Here is a 24,337-nt window from a genome sequence, read left to right on the forward strand (position 1 = left end):
CCTGGTGGCAGCTCTTTGCTTACCCCCACAAAACCATGAGGAGGTCACTCGGGGACCAGGTTAAAATTGATTTTCCTTTTCCCTATGTTGGAGCCTGGACCAGTGCTGCTCCACAGCTCTGGGGCTGCCTGAGGTGGGCAGGGTTGATCTCAGCTGCTCTGCGTTACACCCAGCCTTTGTTGGCATACTATGTGTGCATATATGTATGTACCTACACGTCCTCTCTATATGGACACACGCTGGCACTGGCCAGGGAAAATGAGGTCAAAACTTCATTAGCTAGAGCGCTGCTTTAACGACCAACGTGCTGACTGGTAGAAAATCCCCGTATCCGATGGGCTGTCCTGTGCCTCTGTTCTCTTACACGTCTCTTATTGCTTTTGGCATTCGGGAGTGAGTCTCATCAAACACTCAGAGTCCTGTGATGGAAAGAGTAGGGGGCAGGGGAATATATGGAAAAGAGAAGGGAGAGATGAAAGAAGAACGTCCTTTTGGAGTAATTACTTAGGTTAATGCCGAGTTTGCCATCCGTTACGAACCTCGGGAGGCAATAGCTGGAGAAGAAGCTCTTCTGAAGTGGGGTTCCTAGGGGCAGGAGGAGATGTCTTGGACAACGTGACGCCCATCACGAGGGCACTTGGTGTGGGCACTACCTGCAGGTCTCAAGTGCTGGGTAAGCTGCAGGAGTGCAAGCCTGCAAACTGGAGAGGCTTTTGTGGGCATGACACATGGGAGTCTTCTATATTTTTTTTTTTTTTGCCTTTTCAGACCCTTGAAGTTCTGATTGAGAGAGGAAAAAAGGCTCCTAGGCGGAGCGAGCTCTCCCAGTGAGGTGCGTTTTTACTAAGCTCCTGCAGCGTGAAGCCTGCAGGCATTTTGAGCGCATGAAAAACTAATGCAAAGATTTTTGCTGCCAAGACGCGGCTGTAAGAGGCAGAGGAGTCTGTGCACTTGCCAGCGCCTCTGCACCATGATGTTGCACTCCTGTTACCGTGGAGCAATGCTCAAAAGGACCCTTTTTTGCCTGATCCCAGCAGCCCACTGCAAAAAGGCACCTGTTGGAAAGCCAGCAGCGTTGTGACTGCTCTGCCTCCTGGGGGGCTCCTTGCCCAAGAACCCACCACGCCAGAGGAAACACAGCAGTGGCTTTTTGTTCTTTCCCTGCCACTGTGTGCATCCATTCAGCCCTAGGACACAGAGGGAAGATCACCACAGAACACTCCGTGGTGTACCCCAATTCGGTGCCCATTTTAATCTCCTTCCGAGGAGGGTGGTTTCACTACAAGGTCGCGTTTCCTCGCCGATGTACTGCCGCCTGGTTTTGGACTTTTTTGGATTTTTTTTTTGCATTTCTAATTCCCAGTGTTATCCGTTTGGTCACAGGCATGCTGGGCCAGCCCTGTTGTGCAGTGCCAGCTCGCAGGGATCTGAGCCACTGTCTTTGCTGGAGGCAAAACTGAGGGTTGCTGGTGGGATGTGCCTGGAAGGAGAGCCTGCAGCACCTGTGAGTGCCAGCAAAGCCACCGCCTTGCTGGGAAGCTGAACTGCAAGAGAGCTGTCTGCAAGAGAGTCATTAAAAAAAATAGTGTCTAAAAGAGCTCCCCTTCTTTTCATTGACATGGACTCCAAGTGCTGAAGGTTTTTGGAAGAGTGGGACAAACCCTCCTTGGGTTTTTAGACCAAGTAACTTAAATATTGAGGAGCTAGGAAGAAACCTCTGGGTGGGTGAGTGTCCCATGCGCTGTGCAGATCTCTGCTGATCGCCTCGAGCACCGGACTCTGGCCAGCAGAGGACGTAAGTGAAAGCTCGGGTGCCAGATTGCCGGTTTTGGGGACGGAGTGCTGATGGCACAGTGTGTTGCCTAACGAGGAGAATGGCCCTCTGGTAACTTAATAGAATCCTTCTGCGGTCTGTGATTTACCTCTGACAAGTTAAACCAGTGCCAGATCAATACTGTGCTCTGTTGCAGTAAATAGGCTTGATTTTAAGTATTGAGTAAGAATTTATTTCCGATTAAGGGCTAATTTTTAAAGGAGAGAGTGCACTGGTCCTTCCAGTAGAGAACAGATGAAGTCTGTGGAGGGCGGACGTCCCCCAGGGGATCCCCTAGATCTCAGTCCCCTTGAAGCCATGTTTGGGGAGCCCGTAGAGGCAGCAGTACAGCTCTTTGGAGCTGGATGACGGCAGAAGTAGCCTTGATTGGAGCAACTCCACTTCAAAACACTTTGTTTTGGACCGCCAGAGAATGCTGTAAGTGGGGGGAGGGCCTGAGGATAATTCTCGTAAATGTTCTTGTACGTGTGCACACATCTATCCACGTATGTGAAGAACAGAGCCCTTGTCCCTCTTCTGACATCGGAAAACTGGCCCCAGTCATGAGATGTTGGCTGGGTGCTGCCACCGCTCCTCATGCAGCGCACGGTCCCTCGGGATAACCCAAAGAGTTGAGTTAGTGACCCAGCGAGAGTATTAAAAAACCGAGTACTTATGGTGAATACACAGCTTCGACGTTTTCATTGTGTCACTACTGTTTAATCCTTCCTTAATCCCCTTACGCTGCTCAGTAGACTTTTCTTGTGTTATTTTCATAGTCTTGCTAATAAGATGTTGCACGTAATAGAGATTTACTCTGAAAGGTATTAGGCAGGATTATATGAAGATTAGATAAGAAACACTCACAAAAGGTTGGAGATGATAGTACCAAATTTTTAAATTTCTATCGCAAAATGATTTTACTTTTTTTCATAGAATTTGTAGAGAATGTCTGCTGCAAAGATCAAAAAGTTGCTACTGCTCAAAAGACTTATCTTGAGTTTCACCGGTGGTTATTTCTCAGACTTGTACTAATGGAATTTGAGCCATCTGATTTATTCGTGTTTTTTCAGTGGACCCAAATTCTGGGGGGAAAAAAGAAGGGGAATTAAACTCACGTGGGATCCATCTTCTGCTGTACCAGGGATATGTGAGCATCCTCTGTGGTACCTCCACTGAAGGGTATGGGCAGCATTCGGCACCCAGCAGAGACCACTGATTTCAGAGGGGCTCTGCAGGTGCCGGAAGACTTTTTGTGTTGAGTCTTTACAACCACAGTTACCTAATTGCTAACTCCGAGGACTAGCTGCAGTAGAGTAAGATTGATGTATTGCAGCTGAGATTTTGGCCTGTTATTTCATCCTCCGTAAATAAATGTAGCAGGAATTTTGCAGAGGCAGAGCCACGCTGGCAGCAGATCAGCAATTAAAATGGGAAATAAAAATGCTTTTAAATAAAATAGCAGAAACCAGGAGGTAGCAGATTTTATGACTAACCATCAAAGCTACTGGAAATTAATCTTACCGTGGGGCCTAAAGCAGAACCTTGCATTTGAATTTATCACCCGTTGAATCAGGACTCGCTTTGTTCTCCTTCAAAAGCTGCAGTACGGTGTTCAGCATCAGCTCCTGAAGCCAAGCTGGGGTAGGGTGTCCTGTTTGGGTCCCTTCCGTGTAAATCCCTCATACTCTGCTGTAGGAATCTTTCACAAGGCTTCACATCTGCCTGGGGAATCTCCTAAAATCCCATGCCTGATGCTAGGGGGTGTCAAGCTTTTTGATTTTTAGAGATCTAAGTTCCTTCCAAGGAAGCCGGAGAAGCCCAAATAGTAAGTGTCTTTTAATAGTAACTAGTCTTTTCTTTCTAACATTTCATGTCTGTCCTTAGAAGTAGTCCCAAGTTGCCTGTGGTGCGCAGGTTGGAGAACATCACTTGTAATGATTTGCATGCAGTAAGGGAATGCTTATTTGGGAATTGTGCAGAGCATCCTACTCCTGACACCCGTTCTGAGCTAGCAGCCAGTTTCCTTCTGCCTAGTTTTTATTAGCTCAGCTAATAATAGCTAGTTTTTACTGTTAGCGCCTTTTTTATTGTTAGCGCGGTGTTGTTTGATGAATATGAATCGAGTGAATGAATGGGACGAGGTAAATTAAATGCAAGGCCTGCATTTCCCTGAGGGCATAAGTACCCAAATGCAGTCACATTGAAGGACCTCCATTTCTGAATCCATGTTTAGCACCTTCTAGAAACGTAGTCTTCACTGGGAGGTAACAAATAGTTTCTCACAAACATTTCATGATAGGAAGTGGATCTATCCTGTCCTTATGCTCTGAGGCAGAGTCAGCTCCGCTTCATCCACGCCATCCATCCATGCTTTGCTGGCTCCCTCTGTCTTCTTGAAGTTGCCCGACCTGAAGCCATCTCCTAAACTGCTGGCTACACAGAGGATTGCAAGTGTGCAAGGTGATTTACTGTGTCACTGACGTGCACTCCAGACACAATGACAAACACAAAATGGAAGTTGGCTCAACTCAAATGCTCTCCTGTGGCAGGCACTTCAGGAGAGGCACTTCATAATTGCCAAATTAGAAAATGTAGGCAGTTTATTTCATTTGGGGCAGTTTCGTTAACAAAACCCAGGGAAGGCAAATATTAATCTGACGTGCACTTACATCTAAGCTGTTTTCCCTGGAGGTAGGGGGGAGAGCAACCAACACCCACCAGCAACAACAAAAATGTAAGTGTTGGGCTTCCAACTTTATTCGGAAGCTCCGTGTTGGCTATTTTGATACCAGACCTAGTCTTTTTATTGCCACAGACTGTAAGCTGGGTGTCTGCTTGTGCTGTTTTCCTGCCGGCAATGTCAGAGAGGCCAGGCTGAATCAGGAGACTTTCTCCTAATCTCTTAAATTTGAAAAGGGTTTGAAATTCAGCTGACTTTTGATGAGGAACGCCCAGGCTCCAAGGAGCTGAAGGCTACCCAGATTGTGTGTCAGAAGCTCACAGCGTGAGCTCCTAGGCTTGCAATTTTACCAGTGCTGCTGAGCAGATCCGTCCACCTTTACAGGTAGGCTGCACTGTAGGGAGGCCACTGAGATCTGGTTTTTTTGTGCATGCTACAAATGAAATTTGTGTGTGTTGCTCATGAGATTCCTGCTCTTTGCTGTGCCTGCCTGTCAGTATACCCCGTAAGCTGAAATTTATGATGCAGCGCTAAACAAACGTTGTTTTATTGATTCAGGATTAGGACAGCAGGATCGATTCAACCTGACTCAGGCTCCGAGGCCAGTAGCAAGTGCGCCCAGTGCAGCTGAAGCGAGGTTCCTCTCGAAGCCTTTTTTCTTTTTCATTGAGCACCTCCTTGTTCTTCTGCAAATACGAACGTGAAAGAGTTCCTAATATTGTAGGTATCTTTTAATACTTTTGTCAACCTGAAATTCAGGTCTTGTTTCCTGTAATGCCAAAATATTGAAGGTGCATCTAACTTGATGTATTTGCTGTTCCCATGAAACACTGAGTGGCCCTTTTTGAAATTGAAGGAAGGTTTGTCCATGCCCACAATTGACATTTCTTCTTTATTCCTTTAATTGCATTAGAAGCTTATTATTTCTAACTGTATGATCTTGTCATGTCATAACAGAACAAAAAAAAAAAATAGGAAGCTGCTTTGCCAGCTCTGGAGACTTCAGCGTGTATCTTGTGATCGTTACAGGGAGGGGTTTTATGTTCTAAAAGTCACATTGTTAAGGAAAATCTGAAGTTTATTTAAACTGAAATTTTCAGTCTCTGTTCCTCCCAGGGAAAGCTTGAAAACACTAGTTATCAGGTCTGTAAAATCCTGGAGCAAATAAAAAGCTTTCCAAAAGCACTGCAACAGAAGACGTTGGAGCTGTCGAGTCAGTTGTGTACCTCAGGTGGGAGCTCTCGCATCCTCGGGGTTTGCTTGTAAGCAGCACAGCGTTGCATGATGTGTGACATTGTACCCACTTGGTAGCACCATCAAAACTGTTAGGTGCTTTCCAGGTGCTTTCCAGGTGGCCTGTGGCAGCCAGGGCACAATGGTCTTTCTGTGATCTGAGCAGTTTTAACTCCTGGTGACAGTGGTGTGAGAGCCAGCAGCAGAGAGTCGAGCTGCAGCTGCTTGCCTGCAGCACTCTTGAGGTCTGGTGGGACACAATGTACTGAGAAAGCACTCGCTTGTGGCAGCAGGGAGCTCTCCTGTCCTGTCTGATAGCTGAGCACCACCAAATCTTCCTATCATCATCCTTGAGTTAATGTTTAGCTGGTAGTGCTAATCTTATTTCTGTAAACTGCCTGCTTGGGAAGCCTAGAAATAGATCACATTGCATTCTTCTGCTAGAAAAACAGTGGGTATTAAGGAGTGAATTCCTGGGCTGATTTATTGAAAATAGCAACCCATGTTAACATGAGCCTCTGGGGATCAGTACATAAACACTCAGCCCCCAAGGGAATTAAAATCTTTTCAAATGTAGTAGTATTGCTTGTAGTTATTAGGTGAGATTTTAGCAGGAAATGAGTACTCTGCTTTTAGGTATTTGCAGAATATCAAAAAAGCTGCATAAAGTTCTGTCTCTGTCTCAGTGAACATAATACATGAGACTTCAGTGCACCTTCAGTACAAATGTTCTCAAATATAACATGTCTGATTATTAGAAAAGTCGAGGTTAAGGCAGGCTTCCTACCACAAACCAAGTGATGGCCCAGAGCAGCAGCTCCCAGGCTGAAATCCTGTTTTTGAAGTGCTCCCCTGGCTCTGGCTCTTTGGCCAGAAGATTCGGGGAAGACAAGCAGGAGCTCACTGCTGTTGACATGGTGGTTTTTCTTCCGCTCATCAGGAAGGCTCTTGAGAACAGAGTTGCTTTAAACAAGTGAGTAGGACCCTCCGAGCACTTCAGTATTGCTCTGAGCTGGGGCTGCACTGCATCTCCTGAGTATGTATGAGTCTGGTGTTCACTGCCTGAGTATGGGTTGGGAACGCTGGCAGGATTTACACTTGGGGATTGATTAATCGCCGTATCCCTGTGCTGGAGGAGTCGGGCGTTTGGCCAAGTAGCCAGTGGATGTGTGAAAGTACAGAGGGAAAAATAATTTTGCACTGTCTTGTCCGCGTGTGATGTGTGAACGCGGACTGGTGGGGCTGAAGGACCATGCCCTAGACGTTTGTGGGATGCTCGTCAGAACAGTGTTGATATGCTGGTATCCAACAGTATGTAAACCAGTGAGGATTTTGTCTGAGTTAAGAAAAATCAAGGAATTCAGGATCTGATTCTTTAAAATCCATGTGGCTACTTGACACAGCAGAAAAATTTACAATTCTTTTTTTTTCTGCAAGCCTTAGAAGTTGTTTTGGATTGAGATTACTGTTTGAATCAAGTAACATTTGCTGCTTGCTCCTGGTAAATGTTCAGACTAAAGCCTTGACTCCTTTTTTACATAAAAATGCCTTTTGTAGGATACATCTGTTTTGATCTCAGTTTGACTGTTTGTTTCTTCTGCGCCTTGCATCTAATTTATATTCCAATGAGATAAAATGAACTTGATAACAGCCCTTTAGCTTGTCATCTTAAAACACATGCTCAGCCTGGGAGAGCCAATAAAGTCATGTTTACGAGAGTCATATAGTCTAGTGATTGGGAACAGACTGACCTGGTGGCTGTGGGGCATTATGCAAAGTGGATTGCATACAGATCTTGTAACTAGCGGCGTTTAAAACAAACAAGGACTACAGTGTTGGATCTGAACCCTGTTCTAAAACCAATTAGAGTCAAAGAAAGTCTTTTCATGTCTTCAGTACGCGTTAACAATATTTCCCATTGGAAGAATCTGTCCTAACTTGGTGTGTAAAATCTGGATGACCAGGAGTGAGCAAGTCACCTTGCTGCCTTTACAGCCATTGGAAAGAAATGTGTTCAATATTCTGTCACTTCCCACTGGGATTATATTAATACTGTGATTTTGGTTGTTAATTGTTTCCCATATGGAGAAAAAAAGCCCTCCAAACTAAACCTGGTGTAGCTCATGTAGTTTATTGGTTAGGACTATAGATACCGTAACCAACTAGCGACGTGAGGTGGCGTAGTGTCCTTCGTGGGGACTTTTCATTTATATCTTACCACAAGATACACCTCCAAATGGTTTATTATCTCTTGATAGTATTGTCAGCAGAAACTGTGTCCATCTGGGGCTGGAGCACTCCTTGTTGTAAGCAAGCATCCCTCTGTGGGGCCGACACTTCAGCTGCAGCTTGTGATGTAGGCTGCAATTTTAGTGAAGAAGAGTAAATAGTCTTTACTTTTACAGGAGGTCCCTTAAATATGCATGACTAGCTACTGTGAGCAGCGGAGTTGTGAGCCAAGAGGGCAGTATATGTTGTGACAGCATCAGCCCCTTCTGCTGTGAGCGTGGAGCACTTGTTAGCAAACGTGAGTCAGCTCTCTGGGGTTCTGCCTGCTCCCAGCCTTGGTTTGCCGTCTGGTTAGTGAGGCAGCAACCCTGCAGCTTCTCCTTGTGCTCATCTGGGTTAATATTTAGGGATTCAGGGGACAGAGATGGCTTCAGGCATTGTGCCTGCGCAGGGAGCGGCCTAGTGGGGAGTCCGGAGCCTCGGAGCTCTGGGACTCCTGGCTGCTACGTAGCACATGGGGATGGGGGAGCTGGGTATCTAATTCACTGGTATCTTCACAAAAAAACCAGCACCAGGGATGTTTCATCCATCTTGAGAGCTTTCGTTAGGGTCTTACCAGTGTTTGCCTTAAGTGGGAACAAAGAGGTAGCTTGCTAGCCCGCAGGCTGGGTTGTAATTTATGCTGTTTAATGACACACTGTATAGTTTGCACTGCTGTAATTCATCCTGTGTGTGTTTCCTTGACAAACAGGGACACCCTGAGTGAAAATACTTGCATGTGGAGATCGGTTAAGTGGCACACTGGATTTCATTAATTCAGGACTGCCTGGCCAGCCCGGCTGGTGCTGTGGGCCATGTTTCCAGGTATCATAAAGCTGCCACTCCGGCAAATAACAAAACTTCTAATGTGCTCTCGGCTGAAAACACAGAATGTGAGGCAGGCAACACCTAATGAAGATCTGTCTTAGAGGTACCTGGAAACGAGTTTGCCCTTGATTTTTAGAAAAACATCCCGTATTTTCCCACTGTGGTACCTTGCATAAGCATGAAGTGGGCAGAAGACCATGTTGACTTCCAGTCTGTGGAGTAACTATCATGCCATCCTGGTAAATTTGGACATAAAATTCCACATTGGATGGATTTGTGTCTGAGGTACTGTAGGAGGCAAGGACAGAGCTTGCTTCTCTCCCTTCTGCTCCATATTATTTTATTCCTTTCTTTGGCACGCTTAGAGAGGAGATGCTGAGTACATAGGAAGGATCGGAGCACCTATATGAATAGCTTCGCGTACATACATGCAATCAGTTGTTCATAGCGGGAGTAGACATAGGTGGCCAAAGCTCAGTTGTGTAGCCAGAGAAGCTGATGTTTTTCAAGCTGCAGTCTTCAATGGAAGGTACGGGTACCCATCACACATTTTTAAAGCAGTTTGGTATCTGCTTCTTTTCTCTTATAACTGTTGTATGAAACAGATTGCTGGGGTAGATATTTTGAAAGGGTTCTTTCTGGGTTTGAATACGATTTCTGAGTTACTGTGGTAAAATGGTGGGTGATTTTCCTTTGAAAAAAAAAAAAAGAGCAGCAGCTTTTAGATACAACCATGTTCTGCTGGTAACATTGAAATTGTCTGACAGAAATGTCTCGAATTGCTTGACGTTGTCTCATGCATTTCACGCTCACCATTGTTAAGGTTCGTTAATGATTCCATTATAAACTCCTATTTGCAGAAATGGTTTTCTAAAAACCATCTCTGTGTTATGTTATTATGTTGTTTGTATTATATAAACGCTCAAGGACTAGACATGTATTAATAGATAGCATTGTGATTGTGGAGCCAGCAATTACTTGACTTGTGATTACTCTATCACAGAGTCTGCTGACTCTCAGCACTTCGGAGGGGAGAATAAAATTCCTTCTGCGAATTGGGAAGATAATTTTCTTTGGAAAAGTGCTTGTTATACAGTGCGAGAAATCCTCCGAATGCAGATAAGCAGTAAAAGCTGGTTAGCTTTACGCGCTGCAGTGTGATGCTTTGGAAAAGGCTGTCACGGTGGTGAGCCTTATCAGTCGCAGGGGGATACAATGAAGATCCTAGAGGGGAGCTCCAAGTGCTCCAGGAGAGGACGTGCTGGGTGGAAAACCAGGCAGCTGTAGCCATTTCTCTCCCCTGTGCTTCTTCCCTAGCCTGTCCCAGGGCTGCTGTACTCTGCACTGGAATGACCATGAAGGGGGGGAGTGACGAGGTACTTTCTCCATTCTCATTCTCTTCCGTAGCGTTAATCACTGTCTGTTCCTTACTGTGTCACCGCTCTCTAATAATCAAGATTACAGACCACACAAACAGCAGCAAAAGATGTGCAGAACAAGACTGTGTGTTTAAGGTAATCCTATGGTGCTGCCTTGTTTGCCCTAAAGAGTCTGGAGCCGCTTCCTGCCTGCTCTGGGTACGGTGGAGTCATGGGTGCTGTGCCCATTAGGATGCTGTAGGTCTCTGCATGTGCCAGGTCTCCTGTGGCTGCATCTGGAGAGGATCCAGCCAGGACTCGTCTTCCTCTGCCCTCCTTGTGTCCTGGCTCCTTACGGGCAACTGAAGGGAGCAGTCCTTGCACGCATACCCCATCATGGGAACTGCCCTTTGTAAGGGAGCCCAGGAGCAGGCTCTGGGTTAAAAAACACGTGTTTTCCTTCACTCGGGCAATCCAGCCCTGAGAGAGCACAGGGATGTCTGTGAGCACTTTGGAGGTCTAGTCCTACTGCAGCTCTTCCTCTACAGCACTCAGGAGAGGAATTTGTATAGCTGATGTCCTCTCCTATAGCCATTTTGTGCCTCTAAAGAGGCTGTTGTTACTGCTGGAAAACATTTGAGATTCCTGCAAGCCGTCTTTAGGAAGCTGAGCACGTGGTATTCCGGGTCAGTGATTCTTGATCCTTTTCAAACCACTTTATTGCCTTCCTTATAGCCAATAACTTCTCCCTGTTTGGCTGTGTAATAGGGGGTAGAGGACCAAGCCCCAGGTCAGGAATCCCTGCTCCCACTTGCTAGCAATGGCACAAAGACTGTAGGTAAAAGTTATATAGTTGAGGCCCTTAAAAATCCAACAGCTTTGCTAGCATATGTTGGTATAGCTTGCTGCCATTCTTTCTGTCCAATTTCTTTATATTTCCCATAGTTGCTATAATAAATACCCTGAATGTAAATGGTAAGACTTTCTACCTACAAATTCTTGGCCAAGACCTGGTACAGTTTTGGTGAAGAGCTCTGAAGGCAGAGCCCTTATGAGAAGCCGATAAATATCTAGGGGCAAAGCAAGCTCCCAGCGCAGTGCTGGGATACCCGTGTCAGTGGGGTTTTCTAAGATGTGCAAAAACTTTACAGGTTGGCACTGGTTTGCTCAATGAAACTTTCTTGTTGCTCCAAGTGAACAGTCTCCAGTAGTAGAAATAACAATAATAAAAAGGGTGTAGAAGAGAGTGGATGTAGAAGAAATAGTGTAAAAATGTCCTGGGTGCCTCGAGGGAAGGGAGGAAGAACCTAGACCAGCTGTGGCCTATATATGTCCTGGTTGTGACAGTTCTTGTAGGGCATTAGAAGAGAAGACTCCTGCAATACCTTTGCTTCTTGTCTGGTACAGAGCGGGACGTTACCAACTCTTTTGCCCAAGGCATTCCCAGTTTAGCAGCTCTATCGGAGCTACATTACTCAAAGTTTATTTGAAATAATTACCGTAATCGTACATACATTGTCAGAGCGTAAGGAATCAGCAAATTGCATTGCATAATCCCCTTGCAGTTGTCTGAGAAATCTCCCGTCGGCTCTGCTAGCACAGAGCACAGAGCTGATGTGAAATCCTTCTTTTCATGCAAGTTAAAGAAGAGCAATAGCTAATATATTTGTATTTTATCTGCTGTGCTTAACAATTGAATGAAAGATAAGTGTTAGCAGAGGTCAAGCACTGTTTGAATGTGTTGCAAATGGTTTCCCAGGGAAACAGCAAATCAGTACTCCTAGCCTACTGCAGCATCTCCAGAACAACATCCAGCCACCAGCCATAGCCGAGTGTTTACTATACTACTCGGGACCAAAAGCGATGCAGACCAAAGACGAGGCGAGTGTGTGAGTGAGGGAGCAATTTCAGAGGATGAAGAAGCACTCGGCAAGAGTGGCACCGTTACCGTCCTACAGTGTTTCTGAATTAAATTCGCCTGTGCCAGACGGTAAATGCTTTTTTTTTTTTTTCCACCCTTTATATCTGAGCCTAGGCAGGAATTTACTTTGCATGCTACTCCTGCTCTGTTCCATTCAAAGTAACATGAGTGTCTGTGTGTGTGTTTTTATAATTTTAAAGTAACTCATGTGTTTATAGCATTTTTAGCACTTTAATGTCGTCTAGGATAAGTGCAGTTAAATTTCTTCTTTTAGGACAAGTGCAGTTATATTTCTCTTTTTTTTTGTGTCCAACTGCTGTGTGAATGCTTTCTGATGAAGAAACTAATGGTGAAATAAGAACTGAAAAAAGTTATTGTGCTTTGATTCTGGCTTTTTAAAAAGCTGGGAAATTAGGTATATTCCACGTTACTCAGTTTTCTGTAGTATTTTAATAGTGTGCTCGAGCTATTTTTTTTTGTTTTAAAGACAGAGGCTCCAACTTTTCTGTGCTTGCTGTCCCTCAGCCTGAGGTGGCAGTTGCTCCCTTGCACGGCTTTTCCCCCCTTTATTTTCACGAGCGTCATCTGTGAAGCAATTCCTTAATACAACAGCCACGAGAGAGAAATTGTGAAATCTGCGGTGTGCTCTCCCCCTGACATGACAGCCTAACGCCAAGTGCAGGAGCAAGGCTCGTTCCCCGCAGAGCGCTTGCCAACTTCGCAGCGCACTTCAGTGTCAGCTGGAAACGCGGCGATGTCCGGCGAGGGACAGCACTGCTTGCAGCGGGGCTGCTGGAAACGTGCCGCAGACACGTGTGGTATAAATCGAAGGTTGAAAGGGAAGCGTGCGTAAAATATTCCTAACGTTCAGGTTTGTGGTTTTGTTTTTTCCTTAATGTCTGTAGCAATCGCAGCCTTTAACCGTGCTGTTGCAAGTTTATTGCACGCAGCATCAGATGGCTGGAAGAGCCGAGCGCTGCTTTCGGCAGTTGCTTGCTCTGCCAGGAACAAGCTCTCTTCCCACCAGGTGTGGGACGCTGTTAGCAATGCTCGGGCTGTAAAATCGCAAGGTGTGTGCTGTCTCCCTTCTGGTTTTTGTTATTCCGAACAGCAGTGAAACTGCGATTCCTTTTTTCTGGGTTGAATTCAGCACGACGTCCAGGATGAAAGCAAGGCAAGAGACGCCTCACGGTGCTTGTCAGCGGAGCGTGACTCTCAGTTCTTCAATCTACCCGGGTCGGAGTGGCTTAAATTACAAATGGAGCTGGCTTTTGATACAGCAGGCTATAGTCTGTCATGTTTCTTGGGAGTATTTGTGCAATATTGAGTATTCTGCAGTCTGAGCAGTTACCTGGTGGTTCTTCCTTGAGGCAAAAATGCCCTAAAGAAAGCTGAAGGAGCTGACAGAGATGGCTGCTTATGTTGGGCCACCAGGTTTTAGGAAGTGTGAAATTGTGAAGTGTGCTCTCAGGGTGTTTTAAAGGAACAGCGTTGCAGTGGGATGAGCTGGCTGGCGTGCCGCTGGGCTGCCTAACGTGGTGATGTGCCGCTGTTTATTTCCAGCTGCCAGCACGGACGGGGCTCGTGTCATGCAAGGTGGTGAACGCACGGGATTAAAGACCCCCCTACTCCGCACAGACAACACACGGCCAGTGCTTGCCTACAGCTTAACCTCATCCAGCTGTTGTCAGCCACATCTTTTCACGAGTCTGTCTTAACCTGCTCCCAATGCTCAAAAATTGCACTGCCCCTTTCCTTACAGAGGGAAAATCCAGTCGTCGTAGGAAGAAAGGGCAACAGACTGGAAGTGACTACATGACAGCGCTTGTCATAGCCAACGGGCTGGAAATGGAAAGGTCCTTGCTAGGGATGAAGCTGGCCAGGCAGAACTAATACTGGGGCCTCCGCTAACCCGTACGTTAAATGTGTGTGCAGCCAGTTTTACAGATCAGCAAAGATTTTAGCAGGGATTTCCAATGAATCCTGATGGGGTAGGGCGGCCAACTTCCCAAGAGCGCTGCAGCTGTCTCTGCTTTCCTTCCCAGGCACGGGAAAAGCACGTGGCAGAGATGCCACAGGGACTTGGGCTCTGCGCCTGTGCGCTGGGAGGAGAGTGGGGGAGCTTTGCGCTCTACCGTGGCAGTTTTCAAGCTGTTCAGGTTTGTGGCTTTCTAGGCTTTCTACCTTTCTGGAAGAACCATGGAAAGAAAATGGAGCAGAGACAGCTGCCGAGAAGGGTTGGCATTGGGATCTGAACGGTTCTGGAAGGCGTGGGGTGGGTGTCAAGCCAGGACCCACAACCATGTGAATGCTTTTGAGGACGTCTTCATCTCAGTGTGGCGAGCCCTCGCACCCCAGCACAGCATCAGCTACAAGAAGAAGACTGACTGTAGGTACGCGAGTGCCTGAAGGACACTTACCCAAACGTGCCATCAAAGAAAGGGCACTGCAGGGGGAAAAAAAAAACAGTGTGGAGGTGTCTTACGCATCTCCAGGGGTTACAAAATGCAACACAACTGTGATAAATGCTGACTTCTGCCCCACCTGCTTACCTCTGAAATATTCTTTTACCCCACTCTTCCTCAAAAGTGCTTAAATGGGCTTGAAGGCAGGCAAGGAGATTGAAGCAACAGCTTAATGCCTAGCTCGTAAGCACGTACCAAAGAGCTGCCAGGAGCTTGAGGCAGATGTGGACTCATCCAGATGCATCTAAGCGTGAGGCTCTCTAAGCACTGAGAAAGTTGTTTGAGCTTCCTGGAGTCAGCAGGAGAGGTGGATGCCTCTGAAAGGTGATTCATCTCCTAAGATTGGTATCTTAGGGAGCTGGAATGAATCACCCGCTGGAGGCACCCATCATCCAGGAGAGGCAATAGTTTGTGTAGGAGATAGATATAAGCAATTTGATATCGAGTTGTATGTCAGCGTGCTGCTTTCACCCTCTTATCTTAGGAGACCCATGAACCAGCCCGGATTTATTGCAGCATTTCTTGAGAGTAGAAGCTATCTCATAATTATTTAATAATGAGGTGCATATGGGTGATTTCAGGTGTGTCCTGGGTCTAAACTCCTTTCACAACAACTTTATGTCAGAGCAGCCTCGTGGCTTTCGTTGATGCTACTCTTGATTTACTGCTGTGAAAGAAGAATGAGAATTTAACTCATAACGTCTGTTACTTTCTGGAATTGTCACTGGATTTTAGCCATGACAAGATTCATTGTATTTTAAAAGGATGTTTTTTTTGGTGATATTCGTAACTTTTTATTTCAGGGTAAAGTGTATAAATCTGTGAACCTATCGGAGGGGCATCTGGTATATAACTTATTGCAAAGTTTGTAAGAGAGGTTTTCTTTAAGGGGATGTTGTGTGGCTTTGAGTCAAATGATTTGTGTTTATCTGTGTTTATTTGCGTTTATCAGAGGAAATTACCCTTTCAGAAGTTCCAGGTGTGGAAGGTGTCTGCTGATCTCTCGTGAGACATCTCTGTGAGGTGGGCTGTTTGTGTGCCTGGTCCTGCCCTTCCCAGGCTTCCTTCTGGATGCCCTGTCCAGATGGGCGGGGAAGGAGCAATAATCAGAGGCTCTTTGCGTGGGAAGTGCTCCATGCTGGAGGAGAAGTTAGTACCCTTCCTGGCAGTCAGTGTTTTCAAACTCCAAAGATGTCACAGCTAGGTATGACATTTTGCCAAAGAATTTTTATTTTTTTTTGAGGCAAATGGGAATGCCGGCAAGCCTTTCTGACAGCAGAGTTCAGTCCAAAATGTGCCACTCCAAATGGATGTTTTTAATTATTTTTGTAGGCTTATATAGGCAATTTTCTATGGAAGTTGTAGAAGTTTAATTTTTGACATATAAAAGTCATTCATAATTTGTATCACTTTTTCTGCATTCCAAAGCTTTTGTCTTTCTTTGAGTAAAAAGTAAAGCTCCACTTATAGTGTTAGCTCTTCCTTCTACAAATGCACATGATATTAGCTCTTCCTACTACAAATGCACACGATTTGCTTTCTGCATTTGTATATCCAGAATAAGCCTAATTCTGGTTTTCCTGTGTTGCCTTTTCCAATTTTTGTTCGTGTCTGTGCCTTGCACTGATGTGAGTCAGGGCCATGAAATAATCCTTTTGACTCTAAATATACCATGTTCTGACCGGTAATTTTAAAGTATATGTAGCCAGTGTGTTTCAAAATGCTTCATGCTTTCTCTTGCTGCCATTTGCAATACAGATAACATCAAATAAACTTATTTTCAAGACTGTTCTTACACCCACACTGTGGAGCTGGTATATTACTTCTGATCTCAAATCAGCGGGATTCCTTGTCTGTGCCTAAACAGAGGCGGTGATATTTGAGTTACGCTGAAATGAGAATGGGTAAAAAATAATAATAATAATAAAAGTCATAAAATCATAGAATGGGTTGGGTTGGAAGGGACCTTAAAGATCATCTAGTTCCAACCCCCCAGGTCGTCTTGGTTAAAGTGGGTAAGGAGGAAAAGGGACTGGGAAAACTGGAGTAATACAAATAGCAGCCCTTTACTTCAGTAAGAAACATTGTGAAGTCCTCCAGAGATGACTGTCCCTTATGCTCATGCATCAGAGCTCCCCAAAAGGCAGTCTGCAGGTTGTTTACAGCCAGCAAAGCCTGGCTTATATGCTTCCTGCAAAGGGCTTTCCTCTTTCTTTTTTTTTCTATCTTTTTTTCTTTCTTTCCTATTCTTTCTCTCCTTGCTTCCTTCTTTCCTTGCTTCCGTCCTGGCACACCTTCAGGTGCCAGGACCAAGTGGAACCCCAGGTTGTTTTCACAACTGCCTTGTGCTATGTGAAGATGCTCCTGCCCAGTTCCGGTTGCTTTCCTTTAATTCTGAATTCTTCAGATCTCGTGGTGTTAGATGCAGATGCACTCAACTCCTCATTAGCTCATTGTATTTCTTTTGCTCAAAGCTACTTACAGCCTCATAGTTGGCAGAGTTGCACACATCTCTCTTTCAATTTAGTGGTGCATCCTCAGTCTATAGTTACTGTCAGGTTTTCTCCCTGTTTATATATTGTTTTAGATTATGGTGTGGGGTTTTTTTTTTTTTGTTTTTTGTTTTGTTTTTTTTCCAGATCTTGTGTAAAGTGATATCAAGACCCATGCCTGTAATGCGCTGCAGCCTGTATCGGTATCCTAAATCAGGAGAATTTAGCACGCAGGGACTAGGTCCCAGGTCTGTTATCATCATAAAGCCAAGGAGATGCAGACCTGGGGAAGTTATCTGTGTCATCCGTCCTCTAAGGCAGAGCCAGATACACCTTCATCACCCCTGACAGGTATCTCTGTCATTTGTCCCTGCTGTGAGACTGTTTTTCAGGCACTTACTGATCAGTGCAGTGAGAGCTTTCCTTCTCCCAGTGCAGGATGTGGGACGTGGCAGGGGTTTTGCCCCTCGTGTTGGCTGGTGGGAGGTGGGAAGCCGCGTGGGTGAGGTTTGGTTCCTAGGCATGAGACACATCAGTTGTGTATGGAGTGGCGGAGAGGGGGTGGTCTTCAGACTGTCTGACCTGGATTTCCTCCCCTGACAATTGGGCTGGTGACACGTGCAGCGTGACACGTCCCTGGTCAGGCACTGCATTAGTTATGGGATGGCAAAATGTAAGTTATGTGCTGCCTCTTTGCTCCCTTTACAGCAAGGACAGGAGGACGTGCTGAAATCATCGAGATTTCTAATTGTGAGTGAAGTTTCCATCTGCTGATTTGAAATGAACTGTTGTGTGCAGACACCGAAAGGATAATTGGCAGAAATTGCAGATGGATGTCACAGTTAAACTACAACAAAAATATCTGCTTTTTTGCTTTGTGCTCTTGACAATAGTTAATCATAGTACAAGGAAAATGATGTGCACCAGCACTGAGTCATTTGTTTTTCATTAAAATCTGAAAATCTTGTTTTCCCCTCAGGCAAAAAAAAAATAAAATGCTGTAACCTTCTCATCCCCTTCAAACATAAAAACTTCCAAGGCAAACAGTAGTAAACAAACAGAGCATTGCTCTGAACAGGCGTCCTTGCTTAACTCAGCCACACAGGGGCCAGTTGCAGTGTCTCAGAAGGATGCCTTCAAATGGAAAGCACTATTAATGTCTGAGATACGGTGAAATAATTTTCCTTCACAGAACAAAATACGAGATGCTTATTCCTCAAACCTCGGTGTAGCACACTGTCTGTAACAACGCTCCGTCTGTGGTTTGTTTGCTTGGTAGTAGTGCAATTGTGGCTTCGTATCCTGAGTCAAGCTGCTGGTTCTGAACTCATTAAAAGCTGGGGACAGTTTGCCCTTGAATTTTATCTTCTCTGGTCAGCTGTTGTCCTCAGGTACAGCAAGGTATGTGCAGAACAGCTTTGCTTGCTGGTTGTACTGAGTTGCTGTGGGTTTATTCCTGCATAAGGAAGGACAGGATTTGATTTTCGAAGGAATCCCTTTGGCTGAAATGAAATAAACTATGGAGCTAGCTCCCCACTGGACTGGTAATGTTAGATAGCCCTGCCTGCAGCTGTGTGACAGCAGTCGCAAACAACCTAATTAAAGCCATACCTACTGCTATCTAATGATGTTTTCTTGTTATAAAATGGACAGAATAAGCTTTCCTCACCTCTACCAACAGCACCGCACCTCAGTTCCTATTTCTGTTGGGCCACATGCATCAGATATTTCCCTGGCCATAAAATTGACATCGCCTACCCCTTACTGCACTACATTAAGACCAAATTCCATTGCAAAATCTCCAGCCCTCGTGGCTGTGAACTGACTTACCAATGTGCACACAGGCTGCTGGAAACAGGCTTGTGATGTGTGAGCGAGGCCTTCATCGCAGCTGATGCTCACTCTATCAGGTAACATGGCAGTGTAAAGGAAATGTCAATTCTTTCACCCGTGCCTGATTTAGCAGGAACATTCGATTGACGTACTTCCCACATAACACCAGACTGGCTCCTTCCGCCGTCCATCTGTCAAAACTCAGCAATTGTTTCCGCGGCCGTGGTATGAAGACATCATTTTGTCAATGCAAAAACGATATATTAGGAGGTGAGATTTTGAGCGCACAGTAGAATAAACATATTGTAATGCTGTATGAGTAACAGGGAGATTGGAGATCTTCTTGCAGCAGCTTGTCTACTGCCTGGCTACGGTGGTACCTGTGGGTGAGCACTCCTCTGCAGGGCATTGAGAACATAATACAAAAACCGTCCAGCTCATAAACACATCGCTGGTATAACCATCAATTTAGTTGTGTAGTCAAAAAAAAAAAAAACAACTCACGCACAAAAACCAAAGCCAAAAAAACACATGCCAGCAAGCCAGATATTACTGTCTCAAAAACGGAAACACTTCATGTCACGGACCCACAGATAGGTTCTGGAAGAGAATTCAATTGTCTGTTTGAGAGGTTCTAAATTTCCATTGGGGTAGTTTTAAGAAAGAAAAGAAAAAAAAAATAATTTCTGTGATGACCAGGCCATAAAAGTTACTCCCAGGGCTACATTTTTATATGGCATTGATTGTTTTACTGGAAGTCCATTCAATCCATTTTTAGTAGCAACTCTGAGACCAGAAAAGGTCCCTCCTACAGAATGGCATGGTTTTTAGTATTCAGAGCACTGTTGTCACGTGATAAATATGTCCTATATATACAAAAATAATGTGAAAGTTGTTTTGAATCTCAAAATAATCCTTTCTCTCCAAGCCTCCTGCGTAATAACAGTGTTTTGTGTAGCCTGAAGCCAAGGAGGGGGCAAATATTCTCACAATGTGACCTGCATGTGGAAATCTCTGTATGAATGGAAAGCCACAAGTCATCATCTGTCAGAGGGGCAAGGGAGCTTTACAGGTGGGTGGTGAAAATGGTTCTCAGGACACGTGTGCTGCGGGCTCCTGGTTTGACTCGACCCAGCAGCAGCAGCTCATGGTGGCTCACCTCCTCCCGCAGCCTGGGCTTGGAACAGTGCTCAAGCATGTGGAAAGGAGAGGACTTGGGTGATATTAATCATGTGGTTTGGGGTAGTCACAAGCATAATTACCTTGCTAAATGGAAGTGCACTGGAGTAAGTATGTACTAATTAATGCCAGACAAGGACAGACTGTTAGAAGCATGCAGAAAGCCCCAGGTTCTCCTTGCTGCTTTTCCTTTGGTCTCCATGTGCAGAGAAATGGCTTTGCTTCCTAAGCTACAAAGTGTCTGTATTTGCAGGGCAAGGAAGAAGATTTACTGAAATAGAATAATCAAAAAAAAATCTTTAAAAATGGGACAGAGCAGAGGGTTGTTTATATCTGATAATGGAAGGTCATCGTGTTGAATTTGATACAATCCTGTGCGGTCCTTTCCTGTTCTCCATTCCCTCCTTTGTCAAGTCCAGGGGCTTTGACGCTCAATTACAAGCTCCAGGTAATCAAGGAACACTTCTGGCAGCCAGATCCAGCAATCTGGCAAGATCTTTCCTCTTTACTAGGTTTCTTCTAGTCTTTTTCAGTAGCATCCTCTCTGGAGGGGGCACGGGCTCACCACTTAAGACTGTGGGGTCTCCGTAAGCAAGTGGGATTCATGTATGCAAAAGTTCAGTGGCAAATGCTGCTCTTGATGTCTCCCTAAGTTTGGAAGGTCTCAGTGGATGCCTGTTTGATAGCTGGTAAATGCTTTGTGAGGCAAAGAACAGCAGTCACGTATCGTTCTGCCTTCCCTTCCTCTAACAGGGGTAGCAGCGCACACGTGCAGGGTTTCGCTGGTGTGTGTTGTAAAAGGTGATTTGTTGTCCTTGCTGCTGATACCAAGTTTGGACAAATTATCCCAGCACATATCTATTCACCTTCTCTGTCAAAGTATCTCCTTAAAATATGTTCAGCTTCAGTAGCATTAGATGGCCTACGCTTTCTAACAGTAACAATGAAATATTGATAAATTGCCGTGCTATCTGATTGCTTTCACATATAGAAGAAGATTTCACTAAATCAAGCAGTGACTTTCAATTAAATGCAATCTCTTGAATTGCAGTTTTGGTCTCAACTGCTGAGTTTCTCAATGTACAGGAAAAGACTGATGCTCCTTTATTGTACCAGATATAAATAACTCGAAGCTCTTTTTGCGTATGAGGAAAAATGGGTTTCCTTGAAATTTCGGTTGCAGATCATCTGCTAGACTTCTGCTGAGCATAATGTGAATCTTGAGCTTGCTCTAAATTACCTGAATTGAGATGTAGAATGTGTCTTTCAACTTAATGAAATCTCTTTAAATGAAGCATATCAAAGTGAGCAGTGATTTGGGTCGATGCACCTTGGCGGCAGATTCTCAGAGGACAGGCAGTCAGCAAATGCTTTTGGAAAAAATCCCCTTCAAGTTGTGGACTGGAAAATTTGTGAGTTCCTTATTGAATATTTAGGCCAGAAAGTACTGATTGTCTTAACCTTGTGGAAATTGGAACTAACTTTCAGCTGTCAAATAAAGGTGTTGTGGTGGACTTTGGAGGCTTGGACTTGGGAAATGAGTAGAACAAAGTCCTAGAGGGAATTGCACGTCTCTCAGATTAAGATTTTCTCCATTAAAAATAAATATATGAAGATGAAAAGCTTTTTTAAAAATTTGAAAATATCCAGTAGACTCTAAAAAGTTCTGTAGAGATTGATGCTCACCAAAAAAAGAGACAATATAGTGCTTAACACCATTCTTGGTGTTAATCCTTCAATATCAGCTTCAGTGGTTGTCCTGTTACAGACCGTGTGTTGTATCCCGCAGTGCTTGAATTTGTAGGGCTGTGCAGCAAGGTGGGAGCAAGCAAAGAGCATCTTGGAGAAGGATCATCTCTAGGGGGTTAGCTGCTGGTTCAGTCTACTTACTGAGTAAAAACTGAACTTGGAGGCTCTAAATAGATTGAGAGGGCTTTTGTGTACGGTACAGTATATACATCTCTTTCTTTGTGGTCTTTGTAGTTAGGGCAGGTGAATCAAACATAGCTTTAAGCTAATCTTTGAAGATTATACGAGAGCCTACATGAGCCTCCTCTGGCAGAAGAGTGTTGACTTAATTCATACAGTCTCCAGAATACTGAAGTCCTGGCCTTAGAGTATACTTTTATGTGGTTGTTTGGCGTGGAGATATTTGCACAAAGGGTACTGAAATGGCTCGTGTTGCATTGCAGAATGTTGCCTTCTGAGATGTTTGCCGTATTTGTTGCATACTTGGCACCTTACACGTGGGGTTTGTGTTTATTTTTCTATTCTTTTCAATGTGAGGCCTATGTTTGTCATATTGAATCCTTCCAAGTCATGGCAAAGTCAGTGGCTGCTCTGGATAAATGCGACTCCTGTCAGGTTGGGTTAAGTGGTCACCGGTTGAAATTGCAGCTGCAAAAAAAAGTGCTGGGTGATCTCAGCTGACCATGAACACACGTGCTTACCAAAATGACCTCTCATCTCGACTTACTGACTCCGAAGAGGACTCTGATGTGCTCATGTGTTGACCTCTTAAACAAGCACCTTCAATCAGTTTGGGAGTACACGGATGATGACCAGGCTCACTCTGCCAGATCCCAGCACCGCGCTCTTTTCTGTTATTTGCTGGTTCTTAGTCCGGTCCTTCAAGCTCTTACTTGTATAATGCTGTGTCCTTCTCACTGACAAACTTTTCATCTGGTGCTGCTGGTATTTCTGGGACCTGGGTCTTGTCTGCTGCCTTGTGCCTCTGCAAAGCCTCCATGTGAAGTGCAGCATCGCGGTGTTGGCTGCGCCTAGCAGCAGAAGAAAAAGAACTTCTCTGAAGATGTGGAGATCCTGACATGGGGCACATAAAGACTTAAATCTGGCCTCTTCAGTGAGTTAGCAGAAGTCTTATCCTACAGATCTGTCAGTGGCTGAGGCTTCATTCCATGCAAGAGTCTCAAGGATGATTCCGGAGGATGAAAAGGGGCAGCCCTCCTCTTGAGAGCCTCCCAGCACTGACCCCAGGAGGCAATCGTTCCTCAGCCCTTCTTTCTACCCTAGGGAAGGATGGTGACCTCTCCTTTTGCCTGATTCAGTGTCAGTGCTCAGGAAGGGGCCCACGTGAGTACACATTCCTTTGACTGTTCAGACCCTATGGATGGAGCCATGTGGCTAAGGATATACTGCACTACAGGGCTCTCATTTCTTCAGGGGAAAGACTGGTTTTCGTACGGCACCTTTTATCTATAAGGGGGGAGAGAGTTGAGTATTTATTTACTTATTTATTTACTTGATTCTGACCAAAGCTGAAAGCTTGATTTTTGCACTGTGCTTCCTTTCTCCCGCTGAATCGTTTGTATGCATTTCACTGACAGTGTTTGAAAGCCCCGCTTTCCTCCAGGGAGTTTACAGCCAAACTGATGCAAACTCTTTCTTCTCAGGTGCCTCACGATCATCTGTCATCCAATGCAAGCCAGGAGGCAACTGCCCCAGCAGACACAGAGGCATGACTAGGCAGCTCTCCCCTCTATCTGTTGCTGAAGATTCTGCTGCTCCCATTCTTGAGCTGCAGAATCGAAGTCCCTCGGGAATCTGTCGGCACAGCAGAGTCGAGAGGCAGAGCAGATCAGGTAGGCATAACAGCCGCATTTTCGGCGTCACAGTATGCCTGCACAAGGCCTCTTTCGTCTGTTTTCTGAAAGATGGTGCAGAGTCCGAACGTGCTGACATTTGTTTTCAGTGCTGCAAACCACACAGCCATGTGAAGGTCCTTCATGTACCTGTGTGCAAACCGGGGGTAGGCAAGAAGGAAGCAAGGATGGGAGAGAAAGTTCTGGGCCTCAGTAGGAACATAGAATGTGTTATCTGAGAAATCGTAAGGCCAGTAGGCACGGAAGATATTGAAAGGATGATTGACATTAGTACACAAGTTAGTCTTACAAGGTTTCCTCAGCTTCAGCCTGGCCAGAGACCAGGACCCTTAAAAGCCAGGCATTTACCTTCTCAAAGACAATGACAATCTCAGCTCATACCACGGACGGTCTGATGAAGAGGAAGAGGAGGAGCAACAGGTGGAAAGATATGTAGGAAAGACCGTCGCAGTTCAGATCGTCGATCAGCCGCGCATCAGGGCTTCCAGCAGGAACGTGTCACACACTTTACTGCAGAAGTTTAGCTCAAATGGACCCGTAGGTATTGTGAGCACTGACTTCTTCACCATGACGTCCATCTGTCATCAACAGGGGTGGTATGGGAGCAGTTACAATATGCAACCAGAGACCTTTGAGTATGC

General features: G+C 45.2%; 1 protein-coding gene across 2 annotated transcripts in view; it reads left to right on the forward strand.

The window, feature by feature from the left end:
- The window catches only part of SLC35F4 (solute carrier family 35 member F4), a 108,630-nt gene that overhangs the window by 63,252 nt on the left and 21,041 nt on the right, over positions 1-24,337 (forward strand). For both annotated transcript variants that reach the window (XM_035551313.1, XM_035551314.2), the window contains exon 2: positions 23,487-23,675. In XM_035551313.1, the coding sequence (XP_035407206.1) occupies positions 23,487-23,675 (189 nt within the window). The remainder of the gene's footprint in view (positions 1-23,486; positions 23,676-24,337) is intronic.

Source organism: Cygnus atratus, chromosome 5, assembly GCF_013377495.2.
Source record: "Cygnus atratus isolate AKBS03 ecotype Queensland, Australia chromosome 5, CAtr_DNAZoo_HiC_assembly, whole genome shotgun sequence".
Lineage (NCBI taxonomy): Eukaryota > Metazoa > Chordata > Aves > Anseriformes > Anatidae > Cygnus > Cygnus atratus.